At 34.7% G+C, this 21162-nt stretch overlaps 1 protein-coding gene across 4 annotated transcripts in view; it reads right to left on the reverse strand.

The window, feature by feature from the left end:
• ANKS1B (ankyrin repeat and sterile alpha motif domain containing 1B) overlaps window positions 1-21162 on the reverse strand; it is a 397279-nt gene that overhangs the window by 272109 nt on the left and 104008 nt on the right. For all 4 annotated transcript variants that reach the window (XM_072327909.1, XM_072327887.1, XM_072327898.1 and 1 more), the window contains exon 10: window positions 14579-14744. In XM_072327909.1, coding sequence (XP_072184010.1) covers window positions 14579-14744 — 166 coding nt within the window. The remainder of the gene's footprint in view (window positions 1-14578; window positions 14745-21162) is intronic.

Here is a 21162-nt window from a genome sequence, read left to right on the forward strand (position 1 = left end):
CAGCCCGTGAGTGGCAACACATAAATTCCTCATTGAAAAAAAAAGTTCAATACACATCCCTCAGTATCACTGGAGTGACAGACAAAGCAGTATTTTCTCTTTCCAGCAATAATCAAAGACAGGGAAGCTTTATCAGAAATACAGGAACATACTGGGCAGACGACTAAGAAATCTGCCCAGATTATGCCCCAGAGAAACTTTTCTACTGTTGGTAAACTTTCTCTAACAGTAAGAGAGAAATCCAAGAATCACATACACCCCGTTCTGTGAGATTAAATAGAATTTGGGCACAGTGCTCTTATTGAGTCTTTACAAAGGGCTCATTAAAACTCAGTTAACTCACTCTAAGGGACAGCAAGGAGAGCTGGCCCATTACCTTGGAACATGCCCATAGACAGATTTCAGTGCTAGTCCTAAAACAATATATCTGAACATTCTGCATGAAGTCAGCACTACTTAGGCTCTGCTCATTCTTGTGGGACAATTTGGGTTGCTGGGTTCCACCAGCAGTAAATACACAAGGCAGGAGCCCACAACAAGAAGCAGGAAGAAAATAACACAAAAAAAAACTGAGAAGAATATGTTATGAAATAGTAGGAATTCCCCTATCCCCTATTTGATACAGAGCTGCCATTTATAATATTTCTTGGATAACGTGAGATAAAAATGTAACATCTCCTGCAAGATCCAGACCTACTGCAGAGATTCACAGGAACTGTAATAAAGCAAATTAAGCCAGGCTGCAGTTCAAGGAGTAAACATGGAAAAAAAAAATTAGAAAATCGACTACTTTATCAGAAGAACAAAGACATGCACGTTCTAAAGTCCCCCATTCGAGGAACTAGGTAATTTCCAATAGTAAAGTATTTAACTTTAAAAATATTCTAACTTGATTATAGCCCCAAAGCAATTCACTCCTAGAGGACTATTTAATATGGGACAAATCTAGGAATTACAGATAAGCACGTATTTCAGGATTTCAAGGAATAAACATTACAGAAGAAATTTCAAAAGAGCAGATGAAATATGGAACAATAGAGTCAGTAGGTAGTTAAACTGGATGCATACAGAGAACAGTCAGACTGAGCTGTCTGAATATGCTCTTTTGAATTTGTTTTTCTTCCTGAACACTTAAACCTGAATAACCATTGTTCTGAGCAGGATTGTAAATACATATCTGCAACTGTCTTGTTGAAAGCACTTGAAGCTGTAACTGGTCCAACCTTGGATGTGGCAGCTATTTCAGGACAGCGTTTGGAATTAATTATCAGTGAAGAGCATTCCAGTGGCAATAGGGAGTCTGCTTAGTTGTTTCTGTATCATCCACAAGAGCTGGGTATGACTATCGTCAACTTCTTATTTCCTCTAATCACCCACCTGCACAAATAGATTTTGGAACTGCTTCAAGCTTCTATAACTCTTGTAATACCAGGCAACTGTCTGGAAAAATATCTCTCATTAAATGCTAATGAGAGCTGATGGGTGACTTCCACCATTTCCTGAGTAATCTTTTGAGACTGTCTCTGCAAGCTGTTGATGTCTAATTGAGCATTCAAAAACAATGCTACACAGTGGTCATATGGGCTTTTTTTTCTGAGAATTTGTTGTTGTTGGCTGCTTTCACATGTTTAAAAGGTTCACAGTAAAATGCTGCAAGGCTTACAAAAGATATTTAATAGATGTCCATTTTTGCTTTTTTCTCAGCATGTCATCTTCCTGTTTCTGGAAGTTCTGTGGAAACCACAGGGCATGGGTACTGGTGCCAAGGTATTTTTATTTATTTCAACCGTTCACTAAAAAAACAGTAGTCTTGTAAAACAAAACATGCTCATGCCCCCAGATAACAATACATAATAGGAATCTTCTGGCTTATTTTTAAGTTTATCTCATCAGTGAGATGCCACTGAATACTATCACATGTACGCCTTAGTATTTCAAAAGGCTTGTCCTTTAATCCAAAGAGAACATCAAAACTGTGCCACGCAGAGATGCCATTTTACTACTGCAAAAACTATAGCTACATTAGGCTACATTTTCAAATCATCCCAAAATATAAACTGCAAATGTGATCAGAGTTAGTGCTCTAAAACCACTTAAATAATACTGATGATAGCAATACTCCCCAGGGATCAAGTTCAATTAATAAATAATTTAACCAGCCCTGAAGACAAGCAATCTGATATGCATCTATCTTTAATTGCAAGGAAATGTAATGTATAGAGAAAATTATATTTTCACAAGCTTTCTCTCTTCTGAAGTATCAATTAGTAAAGCTCTCTAATAAAATATTGAATTAATAAAGATAACCAAATGTTTAAAGGCCAAAAAGCTAGGATTACATTTTGAAATGTTTCAATATTCAAATATTCATATCCAAAGTTTGTACATTTTTGAGTTACTCTCACTCACTCTGGGACTTTCACTCTCACTTTGGCTCAACTCACGCTGAAAATATCACATTTTTGTATGTAATATAATATCTAAAGTATTTAGTTCCTAATTACAAATGTATATTTTATCCAGCATAAGAGGTTAAGATGGTTAAGTAGAAAGAAGCTATCTAGCAGGTAGTGTGCACTAATGACACATAGCCACATTTCCTACTTCTGGTTCTCCACATATCTAATTCTTACCTGATGACAGGCAAGTGTTTAGGCAAAACCAAAAGCAGAATTCACGGAATTCCTGACAGTTTCACCATGGACTTATTATTTCAATTCTCAAAAACCCATCAGAATACAGAATACAGAATCATAGAATGGTTTGGGCTGGAAGGTGATTTAGTTCCAACCTCCCTGCTATAGGCAGGGACATCTCCCAGTAGACTCGGTTGCTGAAAACCCCATCCAGGATGACCCTGAATGCTTCCAGGGAGACTGCATCCACAACCTTGCTGGGCAATATGAACAATAAATTCATTCCAAAGTGTGTTTGCAAGGCTGATATCGACCAATATGGACAAGCTATGGAAGAAAAGCATATTGCTTAGTGTTTGCAAGGACTTTCACAAGGCATTTAATACTTTTAAGAAAGTTGTCACTGGCAGATCCTTATTAAGTTATAACAGGTTGGATAAGAAAAACTGGAAAACACAGAATTTATCAGAAAAAATATATATATATTTCTTGCTTGCTAATTTTACTTACAAAATAGGTACAGAAATTTCTCATTGTTTTTCATCACAATGTAGGACAAAAAGAAATGTCAAAAAATAACAGAATTGCTCTGAGTGAGAAATTTAGCTTCAGTTCCAGTACTGCTGGTAAGAAATTGGTTTTACTTCTATTAAGCAGTTTAAGTATCATCTAGCAAGGAGGGAGTCATATCTAAAAGTTAAGGAACTATCTGGAGCAACAGCAGAAGGAGTTTTTTAATAACAGCTGTTTTTACTATCCTCATCCAGAAAATATAATACTCTGTACAATGATATAATGTAATAGATAAAGAATAAGAAGCCTTATCCTGGAGCAAAAACACATGAAGTGATCCTTCTGTAGATTTTTTATCCTTTTTGAAAACAATAAAGCAACCAAGTGTGAAAACATTCTTTCTTATGTGTTCTTTCAAATCTGAAGTGTTTGAAGGTATACTGAGAAAAAAGAGAAAGACTATTTTGATATCCTGTCTGCAGGAGGAAAAGATTCTATCACCAGCTGCTAGTAAAGATATGCTGTTATCTATACATGTGTGGATTGGCAGTGTTTGACATATAGCAATATCCTACATTTCCTGCACATTTTGAATTTCTTTTTTTGAGATGGCCTGTACAAAAATGAAAACAGTATAAAAAGTAATAGAAGGAAATTTTTTGGCTGCAAGTTACATACTGCCATCAGGACTAGCAGATGCAGAAAGGGAGACAGAAGCAGAGAAAATGATAGTAAATGATTTTTGTTTTTAACTTAACGTGACATAAAAACAGGAGGGAAAATAGTTGGTGATTTTTCAGAATGTAAAACTGATTACCTTCAGTAGGAATTAATGTTTTTCTATTTTTTGTCATCTCTGACACTGAATAAAACAAATAAATCTGTTCATTGTGTACAAAAAATGGTCTGTTTTAGTAATTGATTAATATTTTCACAAACACTGTTATTTTAGCAACATTTAGGAAGCTATGCCAAGACTTTTGCTTTCCAGATGTACTGAAGTTAGTAGAAAAGTTTGCTTTAAAATTCATAAAACATATCAGAGACCTCAATATCAGTTAGCAACGCCATCAAACTGACACATGAACACAGTGCATAGCTAGTTTCAAATCTTTTGACAAATTATTTTCACCATATAAAAACTGATTAATCAAAACTGATTTTCCTGGGAAAATGTATCATTTTCACGATATTTTCATAAAAAATTATTCTTGGATTGGGACAGAACTCCTGGTGTTTGCTTGCAAAAAAAGATTAATGGGAAAAGAAGACAAAAACTGCAAGGTAGGCATCACAGAAACCTACCTTTTGATCATTTAGATCTCGGGTCCTATGGGAGCTCAGCCTTGTTCTAGAAGAGGGGAAGGGATTGAATGAATATATCCCAGCTTGACGTGGAGCTGGGATGCAGTTAGGATAGAAATATGCCCCAAACTGAAAAACATTCTTATGTGCTAGCATACAGATTCAGTTATTCACATAATAGCCTGGTACTTAATGTTTCCCCACACCCTAAGCCGCAGAAAAAGCAGTTATCACTAAAACCATCAGATCAAATCACTAACCTACAGGCAAGTATATAAGTGTGCTGCAGGGCACCTGTAGACTATGTATCTTCTATTCCCCATTCATAGCAAGTCACAAAGTACTGTCTAGTAAGCTGTATTCAACTTACAAACTTTAATGGAAAGTATCTAAAAGGACTGGGTTTGAAAAACAATACAAAAAGAGCAGAAGCGAATAGAAGCATTTTTAATGTCCTGACTTTCTACAACAGCTTCACTGAGACCAAAAACAGTGGAGAAATTCATCTGTAACAGAAGTCAGCTGAGCTCCTTGTGTGATTCAAGATGTGTCAATGCTGTACTCCCCGTTCATAAAAAAAAAGTTTAGCTTTTGTTTTAAATACCATTTGAACTTTATGACATTATAGACATAAGCCCACTGATTACTGAGGATTGGATCTCTCAAATTTTAGGACTCAGTTTCATCCTAATGCAAAATAGGAGAATACACAAACTCTTGAGTTTAACATAATAAAAAATACAAAGTATACGGTAGCAGCATTCTCTCAGCTTCTAAATTGAATAAGATTCAATCTGACAAGATTTTTAAAACTGAGTAAATTCAATTTGAAAAGGTTCGTAGAAAATTAAATCAAAGGTTTGTAGGAAATCACAGGTGCACCAGGTGACATATAATATGAGCTAAATGCCTACTGAAAATCTCCATGCAGTATTAAACCCATTACAAAAGCTCATATTTCCCTTGAACATGCCAGATACATGTAAAATGAAAAGAAATTAAAGGGGAAATAGGAAGTTTTGCTATTATTACTAATGATAGCAATTTAGTAAGTTTTATAGCAATCTTACTCCTCACACATCTGTTAAATCAGTATTATTTATAAGAAGGACAATTACTGTTATTTGTTCAACTACAGAGCAATCTAAAGAGCAGTTTGAAGTGTAGGATTACTTAATAGAATGGAATATATTCTATATGTCTATGCATATGTTGTCCTTGACTCAAATCTACTTGCAAAAGTTGCTGGAACTAATAGCCATTTAACAAAGAAAACATTTGAATCCTGATAAATAATATTTGCATACAGGTTTAAAATGCAGAGTACTTCAAATTAGTTATGTTCCTTGAATTATTGTCTTGATTTGGAAAAATGGTTTTGTCTGACAGCATGCAATCAAGTGTGTAATGAGATCATTCTAGTTGGCAATCACACCAGGATGGATGGAGCTCAGTGTTGGTCAGCATGTACTCACTTTGATGAGAAATACTTTCAGCACTCATTTGCAAAAATTGTCCAAAACTCCTGTGAAAGCTAATTTTTTTTCCAGCTGCACATCAAAGAATAATGATAAAAAGAAATGAATCATGGTAAGATGCTCAGCATATGTCAAGCAGCAGCCTTTTTCTCTCATTTGCAGAGAAAATGTACGCTAGTCCTTTGGAAAGTGAAACTGTATGAACAAGTTGGATAGGTGCAGACCTATATGAAATTTGACAATGAACTGTTCACTTGGTATCAGTCATCCCCATGTGCTTAACTTCAGAAACGACAGAGTATTTTTAATAACATTCTATTGTAAGGATGTTATCAGAGATGTTATCCAGAGGAGAATATGATGGGAAGCAATTATCTTAATTATATACTAAAAACTTCTTAGAAGGATGATAAGGTTGTAAAGGAAAGTACATTAAACCTGGAGTATGTAAGAATTAAAGTGGCCTAATTCAGCCTCCTGTGCATATGCATTCTGAAGGAGTCTTTAATTATGATTATAATGCCTAATTTTTCTACACAAAAACCTGCTGCATCAAGGACATAGAGGAGTAGGGAAAATGGACGCTGCTGCAAACGAACTTGCGTACATTACTACATAGAAGTGGAAGAGAAATAATATTTATTTGTAAGAAAAGCACGGAAATGTAAAATATTTTCCTTAAGTATCAAACAAACTCACGTGAAAATATGTTACCATTCAAAGGGAATGATGAATGAGAGCTATTAATGCTAAATTTCTTTCATTCAACAGATCTATCTAATTTATATCAAAGAGTTTATAAAGATCTGGTAGGAAGCAAGCACAAATGGTGCTATTTTGAAATAGGATCTGGAATGCTGATAATGTTCGAGAAGATTAAAAGGAAACTAACGGAAGAAGCTTAGTTGTTACAGGCTTTCAACCCCCTATCAGGAATACAGAATAGATTATATGGACCATCATTAATAATAATGAGGCACAGATCATGCAAATTAGCATAGCTTCATGAAACCCGACCTGTTAATTAACCTGGTTTTTAAATGAAATTACACTTGTTTAATATAGTAAATTGAGTTAGTCAGAAATTTCCTTCCTAATACATTTTGGCTAGTATTACATTTGGATTATTGAAGTTTAGTAATGTGGTCTATGTTTGCAAATTAGGTAATTAGAAAAAAGTTAGAAGTGGTTGCAGAAGTATATGCTTGGTATATCAAACTCACCTGCTCTTACTTTTCAATCCACTCTAGCTGAAAAAAGAACACTTTCATCTATCTTTAATTGAAGGGTTGACAAGTTTCTGTAGACTTCATTTATCCCATTTTTTAACCCAGTGTTTTGAAGTTAAGAGTCTATCACTTGAGTGCTGGGGACATTTTTCTTATTGTTTTGTAAAGAAATTCTATGACAACAGAAGTTTGCCCACATATAAAACTGCTCTAATGTTTAAGACATATAACAACAAAGGGAATGATGTACACAGAAACCTTTGGCTGTATCTGGTGCATTGGAAGACTGCTCAGAGTGGATGTATCCAGGGGATGAAAATTTTTTGAATTATTTTATCATTCTGTTTCTATTGGATGTTTTATTACTAGATCTATAACTTAAGTTACACCCTAAAGAAACTAATTTAATTTTTTCACTTGATCACATCGATGACGTAAGAATTAACCTTTCAGGAGAAAGAATTTTCAGGCTATCTCACTCATCTACTGAAAACTACTCAGGGATAAAATGGGTCACAGCTTTCACATACTGTCAGAATGCTATGTCAATGAAGTAGGTAACTGACAGAAATCAGAGATGCACACCACTCTTGTTCATCACTGCTGAAACTGCATGGCTAAGGCTGGTGACTGTGTTGAAAAATAACATTTTGTAGCTGAGAATGTGCTCTATTGAATAGTGTTCTGCATCTGATGCAGTTCCCATGGAAATAAACAGAAGGCATTACTTTCAGAGCAACCTACGTAGACATCAACATAGGACCTGAGACACAGATTAAGTTTGCTTCTTTAAAAGATGCAGTAGTAAAAAAGTGAATATGAAGCATCCTAACAGTACTCCAAGGATTACGATAAGAAAAACATAGAAAGTAAAAGATAGAAGATGTCAGTACTATCGTTCCCATGATGAAACACATTCAAACAGGATAACAGGCTAAAAAAATACTTCCAATTTCAGATAACTCCCTCAAAGTAACTAAGATGAAGACTGTAATTCAGTAATTGAAATTGTGTATTTGTGGCATAATAAAAATACTGTTATAATATTTTCTTTTTTGCTACTGAAAGGTACTTAAAACATATTTGCATGGATGAAAAAAAACAGAATGAATTATAAAAGGGTTCTTATATATTTTGTTCTTTCTTCAGTACTTTAACATTTACTAAAATGTCATGTGAAGTTAATTGCAAACATATCTTGGTATATTAGATGAAATTGCTTTGGATCAGAAGTGGGCACTCTATAGTGTGGCAGCAGAAATGACAAATACAAAATGTGTCATCACTGAAACTCAGTCAGGAGAAGGTTAGTACAGTTTTCAATACACTACGTTCTAGTAAATTCCATCTTGAAGCTGTGAATACAATCTTTATATCTCTATAAATTAATCTGTTAAACAAATTGAGAAGTTCTGCACCATAGCCAAATTCTCTCCATATGGCTCAGATACAGGTTAAATGAAGAAAAATAAGAGTAGAGACAAAGTATATGAAGGTCTTACACTATGGTTGGGCAGTAAATGCCATTATAAATAAGTTAACAACTCCAAAATACAGTTTATGAAAATTTCTCATAATATTAAATTTTCACTTTAAAGCAAATTTGACTAATTGACTAAAAACAGGATTATTTTTTTATTTTTTTATTTTTTTTCCCAACTGGACTAAATAGGACATTTAATTATTAAAAAGTTTTTTTGGTTCATCTATTTCAGATCTTTTAATAGCTCTTATTAAAAGCTTCACTTTCCTATTCTCGCCCAAAGAAAGGGAGGGTTATGAGGAGAATTCAATACTGTAAACAGATGCATATGGATGGAAGTAAGACAGAACAAAATAAATATTCTGTGATACAGAGCACATCCATAGGAGACCTCACACAACACTTTTAACCACCAACTGGAGTCCTCTTGCCACTATAGCAAGACTGTATCTGTAGATATGCATGTGTCAGATTAGGCGAAATTTCACAGAATTTAGCCACTTTCAGATAGCTCCAGGCCAACTTTTACTTGCCACAATTACTCTTATTCATAAAAGACTGCCTTCCTTATCATGCTCTTCCCTCTACAAAGCTAAAATGATCTTTATCATTGAGAGTATTTAGTTTTGATGGACTGTAGTCATGTGTTTATGCGTACTACATTCTGCTGTCTCTGGTTTTAAAAGCATATTTAAATGAAACACAGGTCTAACAGCAACAATTCTGCTTGAAGTAATTTGGGTAGGTGGACTTAAAAAAGGTTAGTGCACGATCTTTTAGATCCATTAGTTTCAAAGTTATGAATGTATGGATGACTCACGTCCCTTTAATTACCATTCCATAGAACACACTGAATGGCAAGCAGGCAATTTTATACATTTTGAAGTGGAAAGGTTGCTTCCTATGGCCACCTAGCACTGGCTGCCATACAGCTAGAAAATAACTGTGTAAAAGTGAAGGCACACATTTATTACACAAGAAAAGATGCATTCCCTAAGTCTCATTCTGGAGAATTGAGAGGTCCAAATAGTCAGAACAGGTGCTGTGAAGATTTGTTGCTGAACAAATCAGAATCAATGACCTGACAAACATCAATTTACCAAGCCAATGACTTGGTGACTTATGAAACTGTAGAAGATTCATATTTTAATTTTGATAACAGTGCTATCACATCCAGGGTATGTTTTAATTCAGGTTTCTGAAGAGGAGTTCCCTAGCTATCTGCTGTTATACAGCAAATGCAAGAATAAAAGCAGAGGTGATCAGACACACTGGCTGCAGATTTTCACATTTACCATAGTGGCAGGAGAGGGAAGCCAGGCTGAGAAAACAAAAATAAACCCTTATACTACAGTAAATAAAACAGTCTGTGGACAGTTAATATATAGTGACAATCCAATGATAAGAACTTGTTATCAGATTCTCTGCTTTGTTTATAAAACTATAAGATGCCATTCATTACAGATTTATTATATTGCATGGTCTGCTACTGGCACATAAGTGCAAACCAAGTAATTTTTCTAAGTATCAAAAACATCATGATTGACAACAGCCAGATTTCTCTGAAATACCCTGAGATGGGTAGATGACCACAATAGCCTTTAAGATCTTCCTTTCTGTTTCAGCTCCTTGCCTTGTGTTTGCCTACTGCAAGCTAGTGGCAACACATCGCACATCTAAGGACATTTTCATCCCCTTGACAGATGCCATATCTTAGATGCAACTGGGTAAGGTTGTACCAGAGCTATCTTTAAAACTGCTGACTGGGGAACCCTTGACGATGTAGTGGTTGAGAGCTCAGCATAAATGATGCACCTAAGTGTTTAACTTATTTCTCAAGTGGATTTCACAACCCACGCTGAGTTCTGCATTGCTGCAGCTGAACTATTTCCAGAGTTAAAGATGGCTCAGTAAGGCCATCTCAACTTGCAGCTTCTGTGTGGTATCTGGTAAAAGTAGGTCCCTGAACTAGAAATCCCTCATTCAAGAAAGGTTTTCATGCTGCGTACATATAGTAATGTTTTTTTTTCAGTTAACAAAATGCTGTATGGACACCTCTGTTAATTTATGTGGCTAAACTGACTCCCCAGATGAAGGGGACAAATAATAATAATAATAAATTCCTCCCTATTTCCTAACGATACTCAATGAGACCTAAGAATGATTTAAGTAGTACTGAACATCAGTCATTACTGTTACAAATTTAGCACATAGATTGCCACTCAGTCCCTTGGTGACCTTCTGCGATAAAAATTATAGAGACAGATTGTAAGAGATATCAACACATCTGGTCACATTTAATCCAGTGAAAAAAATATTATATATATATATATTTTAATGTAGGCCATATTTCATTTCATCCTCTATTTCTGCTAAATAAAGTAGGAATGACACCAAGAGGCTTAAGAACAGAGAATGGTATAACGTCCAAGGATTTAAGTTAAGGCTGTGAAAGTCTTCCACAACACAGGTCCAAATACAGCATAGAGTAACTGATAAAAAAAGTAATACTGCATTCATGAGGATACTTGATGAAGTCTAGTTTAGCATTAGAATTACCCATTGCCCTGAGATTCAGACATTTATTAAGATTTTACACCTATCCGAGATGATGAATCTGTTGCTAATAGTTCACAAAATTTAATTACATCTGTAAGATCAAAAGGGCAATATTAATGTGTGCCTTATGAACTAATAAAATTTTACGGTTATTTTTCAAGGTTAAATATTCCCTGTGCAATTTTTTTTGTCTCTGAAAATTAAAATGAGTGGTGGAAATGTCTAGTTTAAGAAATGCTGATGCTGCTCATGATCAGCTTCGCAGAAATACCAGTAAGATGGATTTGGGAATCAATTTATTCCATGAAGCTGATTTTTTTGAGATCTATTTACAAAATCTTAAATGCAAATTCATATTTTACTTAGCAGAAAAAATTGTTTCCAAGTTCAATATTTAAGAATATTCCTATCAACTCTTAACTGCTAGTTTAAAAGTAGAGAAACTGTGGCAGAGATTCTGTCACACACTGTCAACCTTGTTCTATCTATCAATCTACTGCAGAAACAGAAAACAACTCTACATGAATCTAAACACAAGGGCAGTCTTTTTTTTTTTTCCCTTCTCTTAAACCACTCCTAATGTGAAGCCATTGTTTTAGCTGTCAGCATAAACTAAAAATAAAAGCTGTTCTTACTGTCGTGGGTTGCAAAACCATGACACTTACTTACTATGTAAACCTAATTTCTGGCAAGCAATCAGACAGAAAATACAGGATTTCAGAAATGGAAGTAACAAAATGTTTTTTTTCCTCTCCTGTTTTATTCTCTACCGCTAACTTCCATTTGCCATTTGGTGCATGGAGTGCTATTCTTTGCTAGTTCAGGAATAACATTCAGAAAATTTTAAATCATACAGAGAACTACAGACCAGTCTCTCATTTTCCCCAGTAGATCAGAGAGAGTAGATTGCTGGTGAGGTGACTACTCCCAGCCTGTCAGGACTTTACTGGCAGGGCAGGTAATAGCTACAACATGCAGCTCTGCAGCTAGAAAGGCCAGCCAGAATGACCTTTCAGTAAAGCGAAGGAGAACTCAGTGACTGAGTTCATCCAGTCACACTTACACTGTCAAGAAGTAGTAATGCCCCAGACACTGGGGAGGGTTCATCAGAGCATCCACCCACCCGGGGAAAAAAGACTGACAAATGCAATTCCATGTTCAAAAACGCTGCCTCATGCTCTAAAGTGAACATGTGACATAGAACAGCAGTTTGACAAAAAAGGAGTATTAATGAAGTCAGCAACTCTCAGTGAGACAAAAATAGGGAAATTCAGGGGGAAAAAAACGGAATGCAAATTAGATCCTTGTTTTAAAATGAGTGATCTCTGTAATCATACATAACTTATTCAAGCAATAAATGTGCATGAACTAAAGTGGCAGGCTGACATTCACATATGATTATGCATATTGTTAAATAACTTGAAACTGTGAGTGATAAGGCTGATTTCATTTGGGTCATCTCTAGTGTAAGATAACAGCTAACATGATTACAGACTTATACAACTTACAAGCCATGCCCGTTAGATAATTACTGTATTTATAGCTTAAAATAAAATCACATTTTGGAATCTGCTCACCTATACAGCCAAATGTTCTTTCAAATAAAATGCCATGGAACAGATCATAAAGGTATATAGGAAAATTAAGACAGAAAGAATTATTGTACATTTTTATTGCTAGCTTGACCCTGTTAGATGTCACAAAGGCGATGGGTGCCCTCACGGATGTCTCACAACTTCATTCATTATTCCCTGGGCTTCTGACACAATTTAGTTTTAACCATACGTATTTTCATATTATGGTCTAAAAATCTCCTTTTTTAGTATCTGGTTTTTATTTTTATTTTGATGGACTTACTATGCCTATGAAAAACGTCTGTGTTCATCAGACAGCCCATTTCTACAGCCTGGTGTTTTAACTAATGAAAAGTCTATCAGCATTTTTTTATGCTAATTACAGTGGAAAGCTCTGCAGTCGAGCCCCATTACTATGGAAGAAGATAATGAACGCCCTCAGCCAATTTAAGGGGCTGAGGCGATGTATAGCAATCTTCCCATCACAGTAAGCATGTTTATGGTGATTAATCTAGCACAAGTCAGAAAAACAAGGATAATCTGGCATTTTCTTTCTTGACTGAATGACAAATGATAACATTGTTAAGGACTGTTCTGTACAATCTGCTAATTTTTTATATAATGAAAGCCAAAAAATCAGCAAAGTAAAGTTTCAGTTACATGAGTAGTCATACTGACATTTGGGTCAGATTCTGGTCTGTTTGGCACACCTACATAATGGGATGTTATCCCATTTCATGCTACCTGTTCAATCCAAACACAGGTCCTTCAAGTCTGTTACTGCCCAAGCGTTTTGAAAAGGTGGGAGTTATGCCCCATTCTACCTCAGATGGCAAAACCCAAAGCTGTGGCTTGATTTTTGGCCCTTATTTACTATGTCTGATAAAGATCTCTCACTCTACCTATTCCATTTCACTGTGAAATCAAGAAGGGGCTTCCACTTAAGCAGAAAAGTGATATATATAATGTGATGTTAGTCAGTAATCATATGTCATTCTTGTGTATTTCCCAAATCATGATACTTAATCAAGATAGCAGAAGTCAAAAAGTCAACAGCCCATTTCAAATAGGTCTGTGTTGTTGAGAACCCTCATTTGTCAAGGCAGTCCCCCCATCCAGTTACTTTCAGTGAAACTATTACATTCTGAAATTCCTGTACAAGGTGGTAACTAATGAAGAGTTCATACAAGGGTAAGGGAAGAGAGCATTTAATTTTGGAGAACAGAGTAAACAGAGTCCTTATAAATATGATTAATCTGACTCAGAGTAATGTTATTGTTTTATAATCAGTGTTCAAACCTGCGCAATACAAATAGCAGTCTGCCAAACAGAAAAGATATTTCAGTATTGTTTAATATTTCTATCAATTCTTTTTCAGTATTTCATTTTCCTTATGTAACATGGAATCTCAGAGTACTTAAAATTTTGAAGTAGTTGTATAATGTTGTTGCTAAGCACTTCATTAAAAAACAGAAATTAAGTTGATAAAAGGCTTACTGCAAATTACCAGGCTTAAAGAAATTCTATTTTTAATGTTTTTTGGGTTTGTTTGTTTTTTTGCAGTCTCCGTCAGTTTATCTATAAAATTATTTAAACCTCTGCTTTATTTTCTCTCCTATAGCATTTTGATATTAATCTTTATTCTGATATTAAGCTTTTATGGTTGCTCACTGAAAGCTATAATCATGCTGAGATAAGTAAATACAGTATTCTATTCCTAAAAATATAAACAGGTGACATTCAATGCCTACTGCATTACACTTACACCAAAGACTAGGTAAAGGATTATTTGGTGAGTTACCTGGTCTTGAGGAAGATACTCTTGCTATCTCTAGAGAACAAGGCTTTTTGGTCACTGCTATGTCTATCAAATCACAAAGACTGCTGTCATTTTCTGAAGGAATTGCATCCAGAGGTACAGAGGGTATAGCTTCCAATGCATAACCTCTCTTCTTTGAATAAGATTCCTGAAATGCAAAAGAATAATTAGGTAAGAGAGAGATTTCTTAGGTGACAGGAAAACAACCAGGTTCAGTAGCTGGCTAGCAGGGTTTAACATTCAACAAGTTAAATACCACATTCTGGTGAAATGCAAATTTTAACAGACTGGAATGATCATTTGCATTCTTGAACAATGAGAACATTTCTTTTTGTTTGCTTAGATGTTATTTTATTTGTAACAATAATTATATTAGACTTGAGATGTTTTTGTTTTGTTGTTTTCTTAGAAAATACGTGGAATATGTTTTCCTTCAGAGTGTTTATACTTTAAAAGGTAAGTCAAGAACACTGCTCTAGGAAGAGAAAACCTAGTGGCCAGTTTCAATGATCTCATAGGCAGATAATTCAGAAAACTTCAAAGCTGTAATCACTGATTAGCTGCAAACTGATATAGACTAGAGATATGATAAATGTTTTCCCTTTTTTTCTTGAAAACCCTTAATGGAAAAAGTATTTTAATAAAGGTACAAGAGAAGAATGAGACGTATCTGCCACTTTTACATATCTTCTTTTATATACAGAGCGATGAACTTCCATCAAATTCTAACTCTCACAATTTCTTCCACAATAGTAGGCTAAATTCTACCTGGTCACTATTTAGGAGGATAATTTGATACTTCTATTAATAATAGCTTGGAGTGTTATTGATCCTAAATACACTGCCTGCCTAAAGCTAGCATGAAACTGAGCAATTAGCGTATTTACCATGTTTGTTATTTCTCAGTGTTTATAAACTGTTATATAATGTTCTCTAATCAGGACAGTTCACGTGTCCCACAGTTCTTGATAAGTCACAAAGGTTGCTGAGATGAATCAGGAATTCATTCAAGAAAGAAGTCCTAAAGAGGCTTTTGAACAATAAATGAAGATAATTGGGATAGTTTATTGTCACAGGCAGTGGGTAGAATGCCCAAACTAAAGCAATGTTGTGTGAGCTTGTAATGAAAACATACTGAAAATAAATCACTGAAAATATTTCCTGCGTCATTATAACTCAAAACCACAATTAGATAGTGAAATATTTATTTTGACTTATCCTGTACTGAAACAAAGCAGTAATATTACTGTAATTTTATGGCTATAAAAATTCTTTTTATCTATTTCAAATAATTTAACCAAAGCCATTTGTATAGTATCATGTAATTAGAATCATTTTTCATGAATCAACTATGATGAATGTTCCTTGTTATGACAGCTAGAAACACTTGAATATGTAATTTGTCACAGAATAGATAATAAGGTTCACTCCAAGATATATTACGAAATTTGGAAAATCCCCAGTAATCTCATTTAAGGGTTATCACATCAGAGGATCTTCTCTGGTTGCACAAAGTATTAATAATACAAATTTTAAGAGTAGCCTTTTTTACCCTCTTTGCAAGCACCTGAAATCACAGCTTTGCTTTTGTAGTACAACTGAATGTCCAATGCTAACCAAAACAATTTTTTGGACCAGTACCTGGAACAGCCCCCATGATAAAGTTTCAGTATGTTATCCCAAGAGCTGATAAAAAATGTTTATTTTAAAATAATAATATCTAAAAAAAAAAAAAAAAAAGGTTTATTTTCCTGTATATTCATATTGTTAGAAATGTAAAACAAAGACGATGCATATTTTTTTCAGAAACCATTCACAAAAGTTGAATTTTCTTTTTCAAACTTTTGTTCAAGAAAAAATGAGCTTTATTACTTGTATGGCACCATCCTCTTCTTTCAATTGTGTATTTTCACATCTCTTGCTTAAAAACTAAAATTTCATACGAAAAGTCTGATAATGTCAATCGTTAAGAGCTGAATAGTCCTACAAAGTTTCACAATATAAAATTAGCTAATGTAGCCCAAATTACAAATTGTCTGAAAAGATGGGTACATCGTGAGCATAATGAATGCAGTGTTAACCTCAGCAGCAGGAGCATATCACTGTATTTTATGGAGGATTTTCATAATTTTCTCTGGCAGATATTCAGAATCTCAAATGAAGTTAGATTGTTGTAGTCATGCAACACATTTTCCTATGCATGCGACATCCAGGCCATGAAAGAGAGCAGATGATTCCTCTAATAAATAACTCACTATGACAAAGGATGTACTGCAAGTCTAAATAATCTCATTTATGCAAATGCTAATGGCCGTGTGTGACAATGTAGCATAATGCAGTAACTGGTTTAATGAATGAGTCTTAGTTTAGCTGAACAAAATGCAATTAAAAAATAGAAAGAAATTTCCAGGTTAAATATCCTTCCATTTTTTCCATTGTTTTTTCATTAGCAATGTTAAACAAAAAAAGTCTTGCTTGTATATCCAGCTGTAGTGAAATGCCTATGTAAAAGGAAGGTTATTATATTAAACAGATAAAATGAGCCTAAATCTCAGCTCCATGGAAACAAAGCTTCTCTGCAAGTTGCTTAGCTCTTACGTTTAGTTTTTAAATTCTCTCCTTAACACACACAAAAGCACTTATCTCAAATTGCTATAAATTTAGGGAAATCAGGATGAAAAAAAAAAAAAGAAAAGAAAAATATACTTGTGTACTGTTAAGTATGATAATAAAAGCACTTATTTAGTCTTTGTCAAATATTCCAATATCATTTTATCATCTCATAAACAGGCCTTCACATATGAAGGAGGGCCCATACAAATGTTTTATTTTCATACACCACTTTTTGCAGTAAGTGATACAATAAACCGTTGGAAAATGAGGAACTGGGGTGATGCATCAGAAGATGAAGGAAGATAATCTCATAGTTACAAGAGGTAAGTCTCAAACTTGAAAGCACACAGAAGTATGGGAGGAAGGTTCTTCTGACATTTTAGTCAGAGAGGAAAGAAACAGCTTTCCACATTAACAGAGGTCAATAAATGCATTTGTACTTTTGTTAGGACTGAGTTTAATTTGTTAACAGTCCTAAAATTTGAAGGTAGCTATGAAGACATATTTTACACAGACTCAATTTGTTATATAGTCAGACCTCTTCTTTTCAATAAAAGTTTTCCACAGTTAGTTGTTTTTTTTTTGTTGTGCTTTGCTTTTAACAAAAGGATTGCATCAGAAAAGGATTTATAGGGAGAGTGGTAGACTTTCTGACTTACAGAATTCTCAGCAGCACACAGTCAACAACATACACTGATTATGAGCATCACATGATTTATATTTTTTTCTTGAAGTCACCATTAAACTGCTTTCCCCTAAGGGAATAAAATAAATATTTTCTTCTTTAATGTTTTCAGATGTGCCTGAGAAAGAGTAGGTGTGAAATATGCAATTAATGAGCGAATAAGAAGTCAGAATTCTGCCTTTAGATAAGACAGTGAACCATTCACGCTTCTGCCAGCATGCTTTTCACAGCTGAAAGACTCATGGGTTTAGTACAGCTCTGAAGAAAATTTTGTCTCCTGCCCTATCAAAACTGTACTAAGGAAACTGTACACCTCCTGTAGGAACTGCCAATAATAATAATAATAAAAAAAAAAAAGTACAATCTCAAAAAAATACTAAATATTGAAAAACCCTGAAGCAGATAAGCAGATTCAGCATTTACTGGACAAAAATGTTATGAAATTCCCTCCCCTCACTACTTTGTGTTAAGCAGACAGGTTGGAATTTTCTTGTATTTTATAGCTTAGTTCCTGTTAATTATAGTACCAGTAAATTATGAATAAATGAATTGGAGGAGAGAGAGGAACTGAGCACATCTAGGTAGATATGGAAGATATTTTCATAGATTCATAACATCACAGAATGGCTTGGGTTAGAAAGATCATCTAGTTCCAACCCCCTGTCATTGGCAGGAACACGTGGTGCTAGATAGGGTTGTTCAAAGACCTATCCAACCTGGCCTTGAACCTCCCTCAGAGATGTGGCACCTACAGTTCCTCTGGGCAGCCTGTTCCAGTGCCTCACCTCTCTGGTAGCAAAGTTCTTTTTATCTAATCTAAACCTATGCTCTTTTACTTTTCAACCATTATCCTTCGTTTTTCTGTGTAAACAGTAATTTTCACTATTAACCTGAAGCAGAAAATAAGCCCAGAATGGCAAACTGACTTGATTAAAGAGCAAATAAAATCAAAAAGGAGAGGCATTATGAGCAGCAGTTTCTTCATAAGAAAGCTTTAACATCTCAGTGTGTTAATTTGTTACTAATAATCTGTACATTTTTAAAAAAATATTTAGTATCTGCCCATGCCATTTGTTCTAATGCCATACACAATGAATTTAATATAAGCTACAAATAAATGTTTCAGAAGAGGAGGCTACCATGTTTGTTTTCCAGTTTGATATGAAGATAAAACAATTAACTATGCTTGGTAAGAGGATTATTACTGCAACAGTGTAAGCCAAGGCTCTCTTAGAAAAGAAATTCAGATGGAACTTCCACAGTAAAACAGAAAGATCAAGAAAACACTTTTCTGAATATTAACTTTGAAAAATTTCTATAACTTTGAAGGATTTTCTATAATTTTACTGCAATATTCCTGTTTTAAAGAACCTAAGAGAGAATTTGACTTCTGTTTGGCCAGAATCCAAGAATCTCGCCTCAGATATGAAGTCCTACCAGCCCAGCTTTTATTGCAGATATTCTCCATTAATGCTGTTCAGTTTTCCTCCACATTTGAACTACTACTCAGTGTTTCACTCAAAATGCTAAAAGGTACATAAAACTCTTTTACCTATTGTCTCTATGCTTTAAGTTATGCATTTCAATAATTGCATAACTCAACTTCAAAATGTCAGTGTAAATACTTAAAGTTACAGAGAATCACAGACACATACAAACACAGGATCAGAGAATGTCTTTGCTTGGAAAGCAGCCCATGGATCATCAAGTTCCATCTTCCCTAGATCAAGTACTAGATCAGACTGTCAAGGGCCCCATTCAACCTGACCTTAAACACCTCCATGGACAGGGCATCCACAACCTCTCTGAGCAACCTGTTCTAGCAACTCACCACTCTCTCCATAAAAAAATTCCCCCTGACATCTAATCTAAATTTGAAAACTCAAGATCCTTTCACTGTTATATGATGAGGAAACAGTTGGTCAGAAAAGAAATAAATGTATAATGCAAAAAGTCTGCATGTATTATAGAACTAGTTTCTGAGTCTTAAACACCTGAATCAGACTGAAAATGACATCCTAGCCAATAGAAATCCAAACTGCAGTTCTTCTTTGGTGTCTGAGTCTGGAATGAGAAATAATTGTTCTGAGAAGAAAGATGACTAAGTTGGTTATCCCCAAGAGTGGGTAGAAAGGAGCACAGGCCGACCTCCTGCTTTGTCAGCTGTACATCCTCTGTAAGGGCTCCTGTGTTTAATTTACGCACAAAATCAGCTCTAAGGCCAGGTATGTAGTCAAATGCGCCCCTCTGCTTTACCTCTCTGGCTGAATTGCAGTGGCTCCTTGTCCAACATAAAATAGCAATCAATTGAAATGAATTGAATCAGAGATATCTACCCTTTCTGATTAATATACAGAGCACAAGCTCCCAGATGGGATTCTGAATGAACTTTCTGCCATTAATGTTTATGCATTCCAATGAAAAAACAGTAACTCTATAAAATCAATCTAAATGAATTAGGATTTAGGCCACTCTCCACATACAAGCAGATGACAATAGTTTACTCAAAAAGCTTATTGTCTATGTAGAACTTGAGCATCATTCAGATATAACGGATAACTAGAGAGGAAGCTAGTGTGCTACAGGAGAAAAGGGAATGTAAAACACTACCTGAGCGTTATGGACATAATTATGATAAATTCAAATGTAGGTAGAATTAAATGGAATTTAACGTTCCTTAAAGATTCTATTTTCACTCATCCTTTTCATAGTGTAAAACGTTGTGAATTGAAAACTAGGATGTAATAAAATCAAAGTCACCTGTGAAATTATATGGTCAACTCACTATTGTCAAATTGTTAACTGGCATCAATGTCCCCACATGTATATCCTTTATTCTGAAGAACTCTCCAAAATGTCTGTTGGATTGTTCTGGTTATAGGGAGAATCTTTAATAAGACTTGTTTGTTTTTAATCTCTTTTTTTTTTTTTTTTCCCAAAGAATAACAATTATTCTCTACATTATAGTAGGATCATTGTTATTTCTACTTATTACAGTAAGATACTGGGACTGTTTACTGTTTCTAGAATGTGAACTGAGCATTTATATTCTATAGCAATACAAATGATTCCTAGCATTCAAGGCAGAAAAACATTAAAAAATGACTTCCACATTTCCTAGCTGAATTGCCTTTCTGTGGAGGCCAGAAGGTTGAAAGACTTTTTGACCAGAATTAGCAGACCACATTTTCTATCAGTGAACCAATTGAAAGTACATGATCGTGAAAAAATACAGCAATGTAATCTTATTTCCCATCTCTATCTTAAA

This window comes from Excalfactoria chinensis, chromosome 1, assembly GCF_039878825.1.
Source record: "Excalfactoria chinensis isolate bCotChi1 chromosome 1, bCotChi1.hap2, whole genome shotgun sequence".
NCBI lineage: Eukaryota > Metazoa > Chordata > Aves > Galliformes > Phasianidae > Excalfactoria > Excalfactoria chinensis.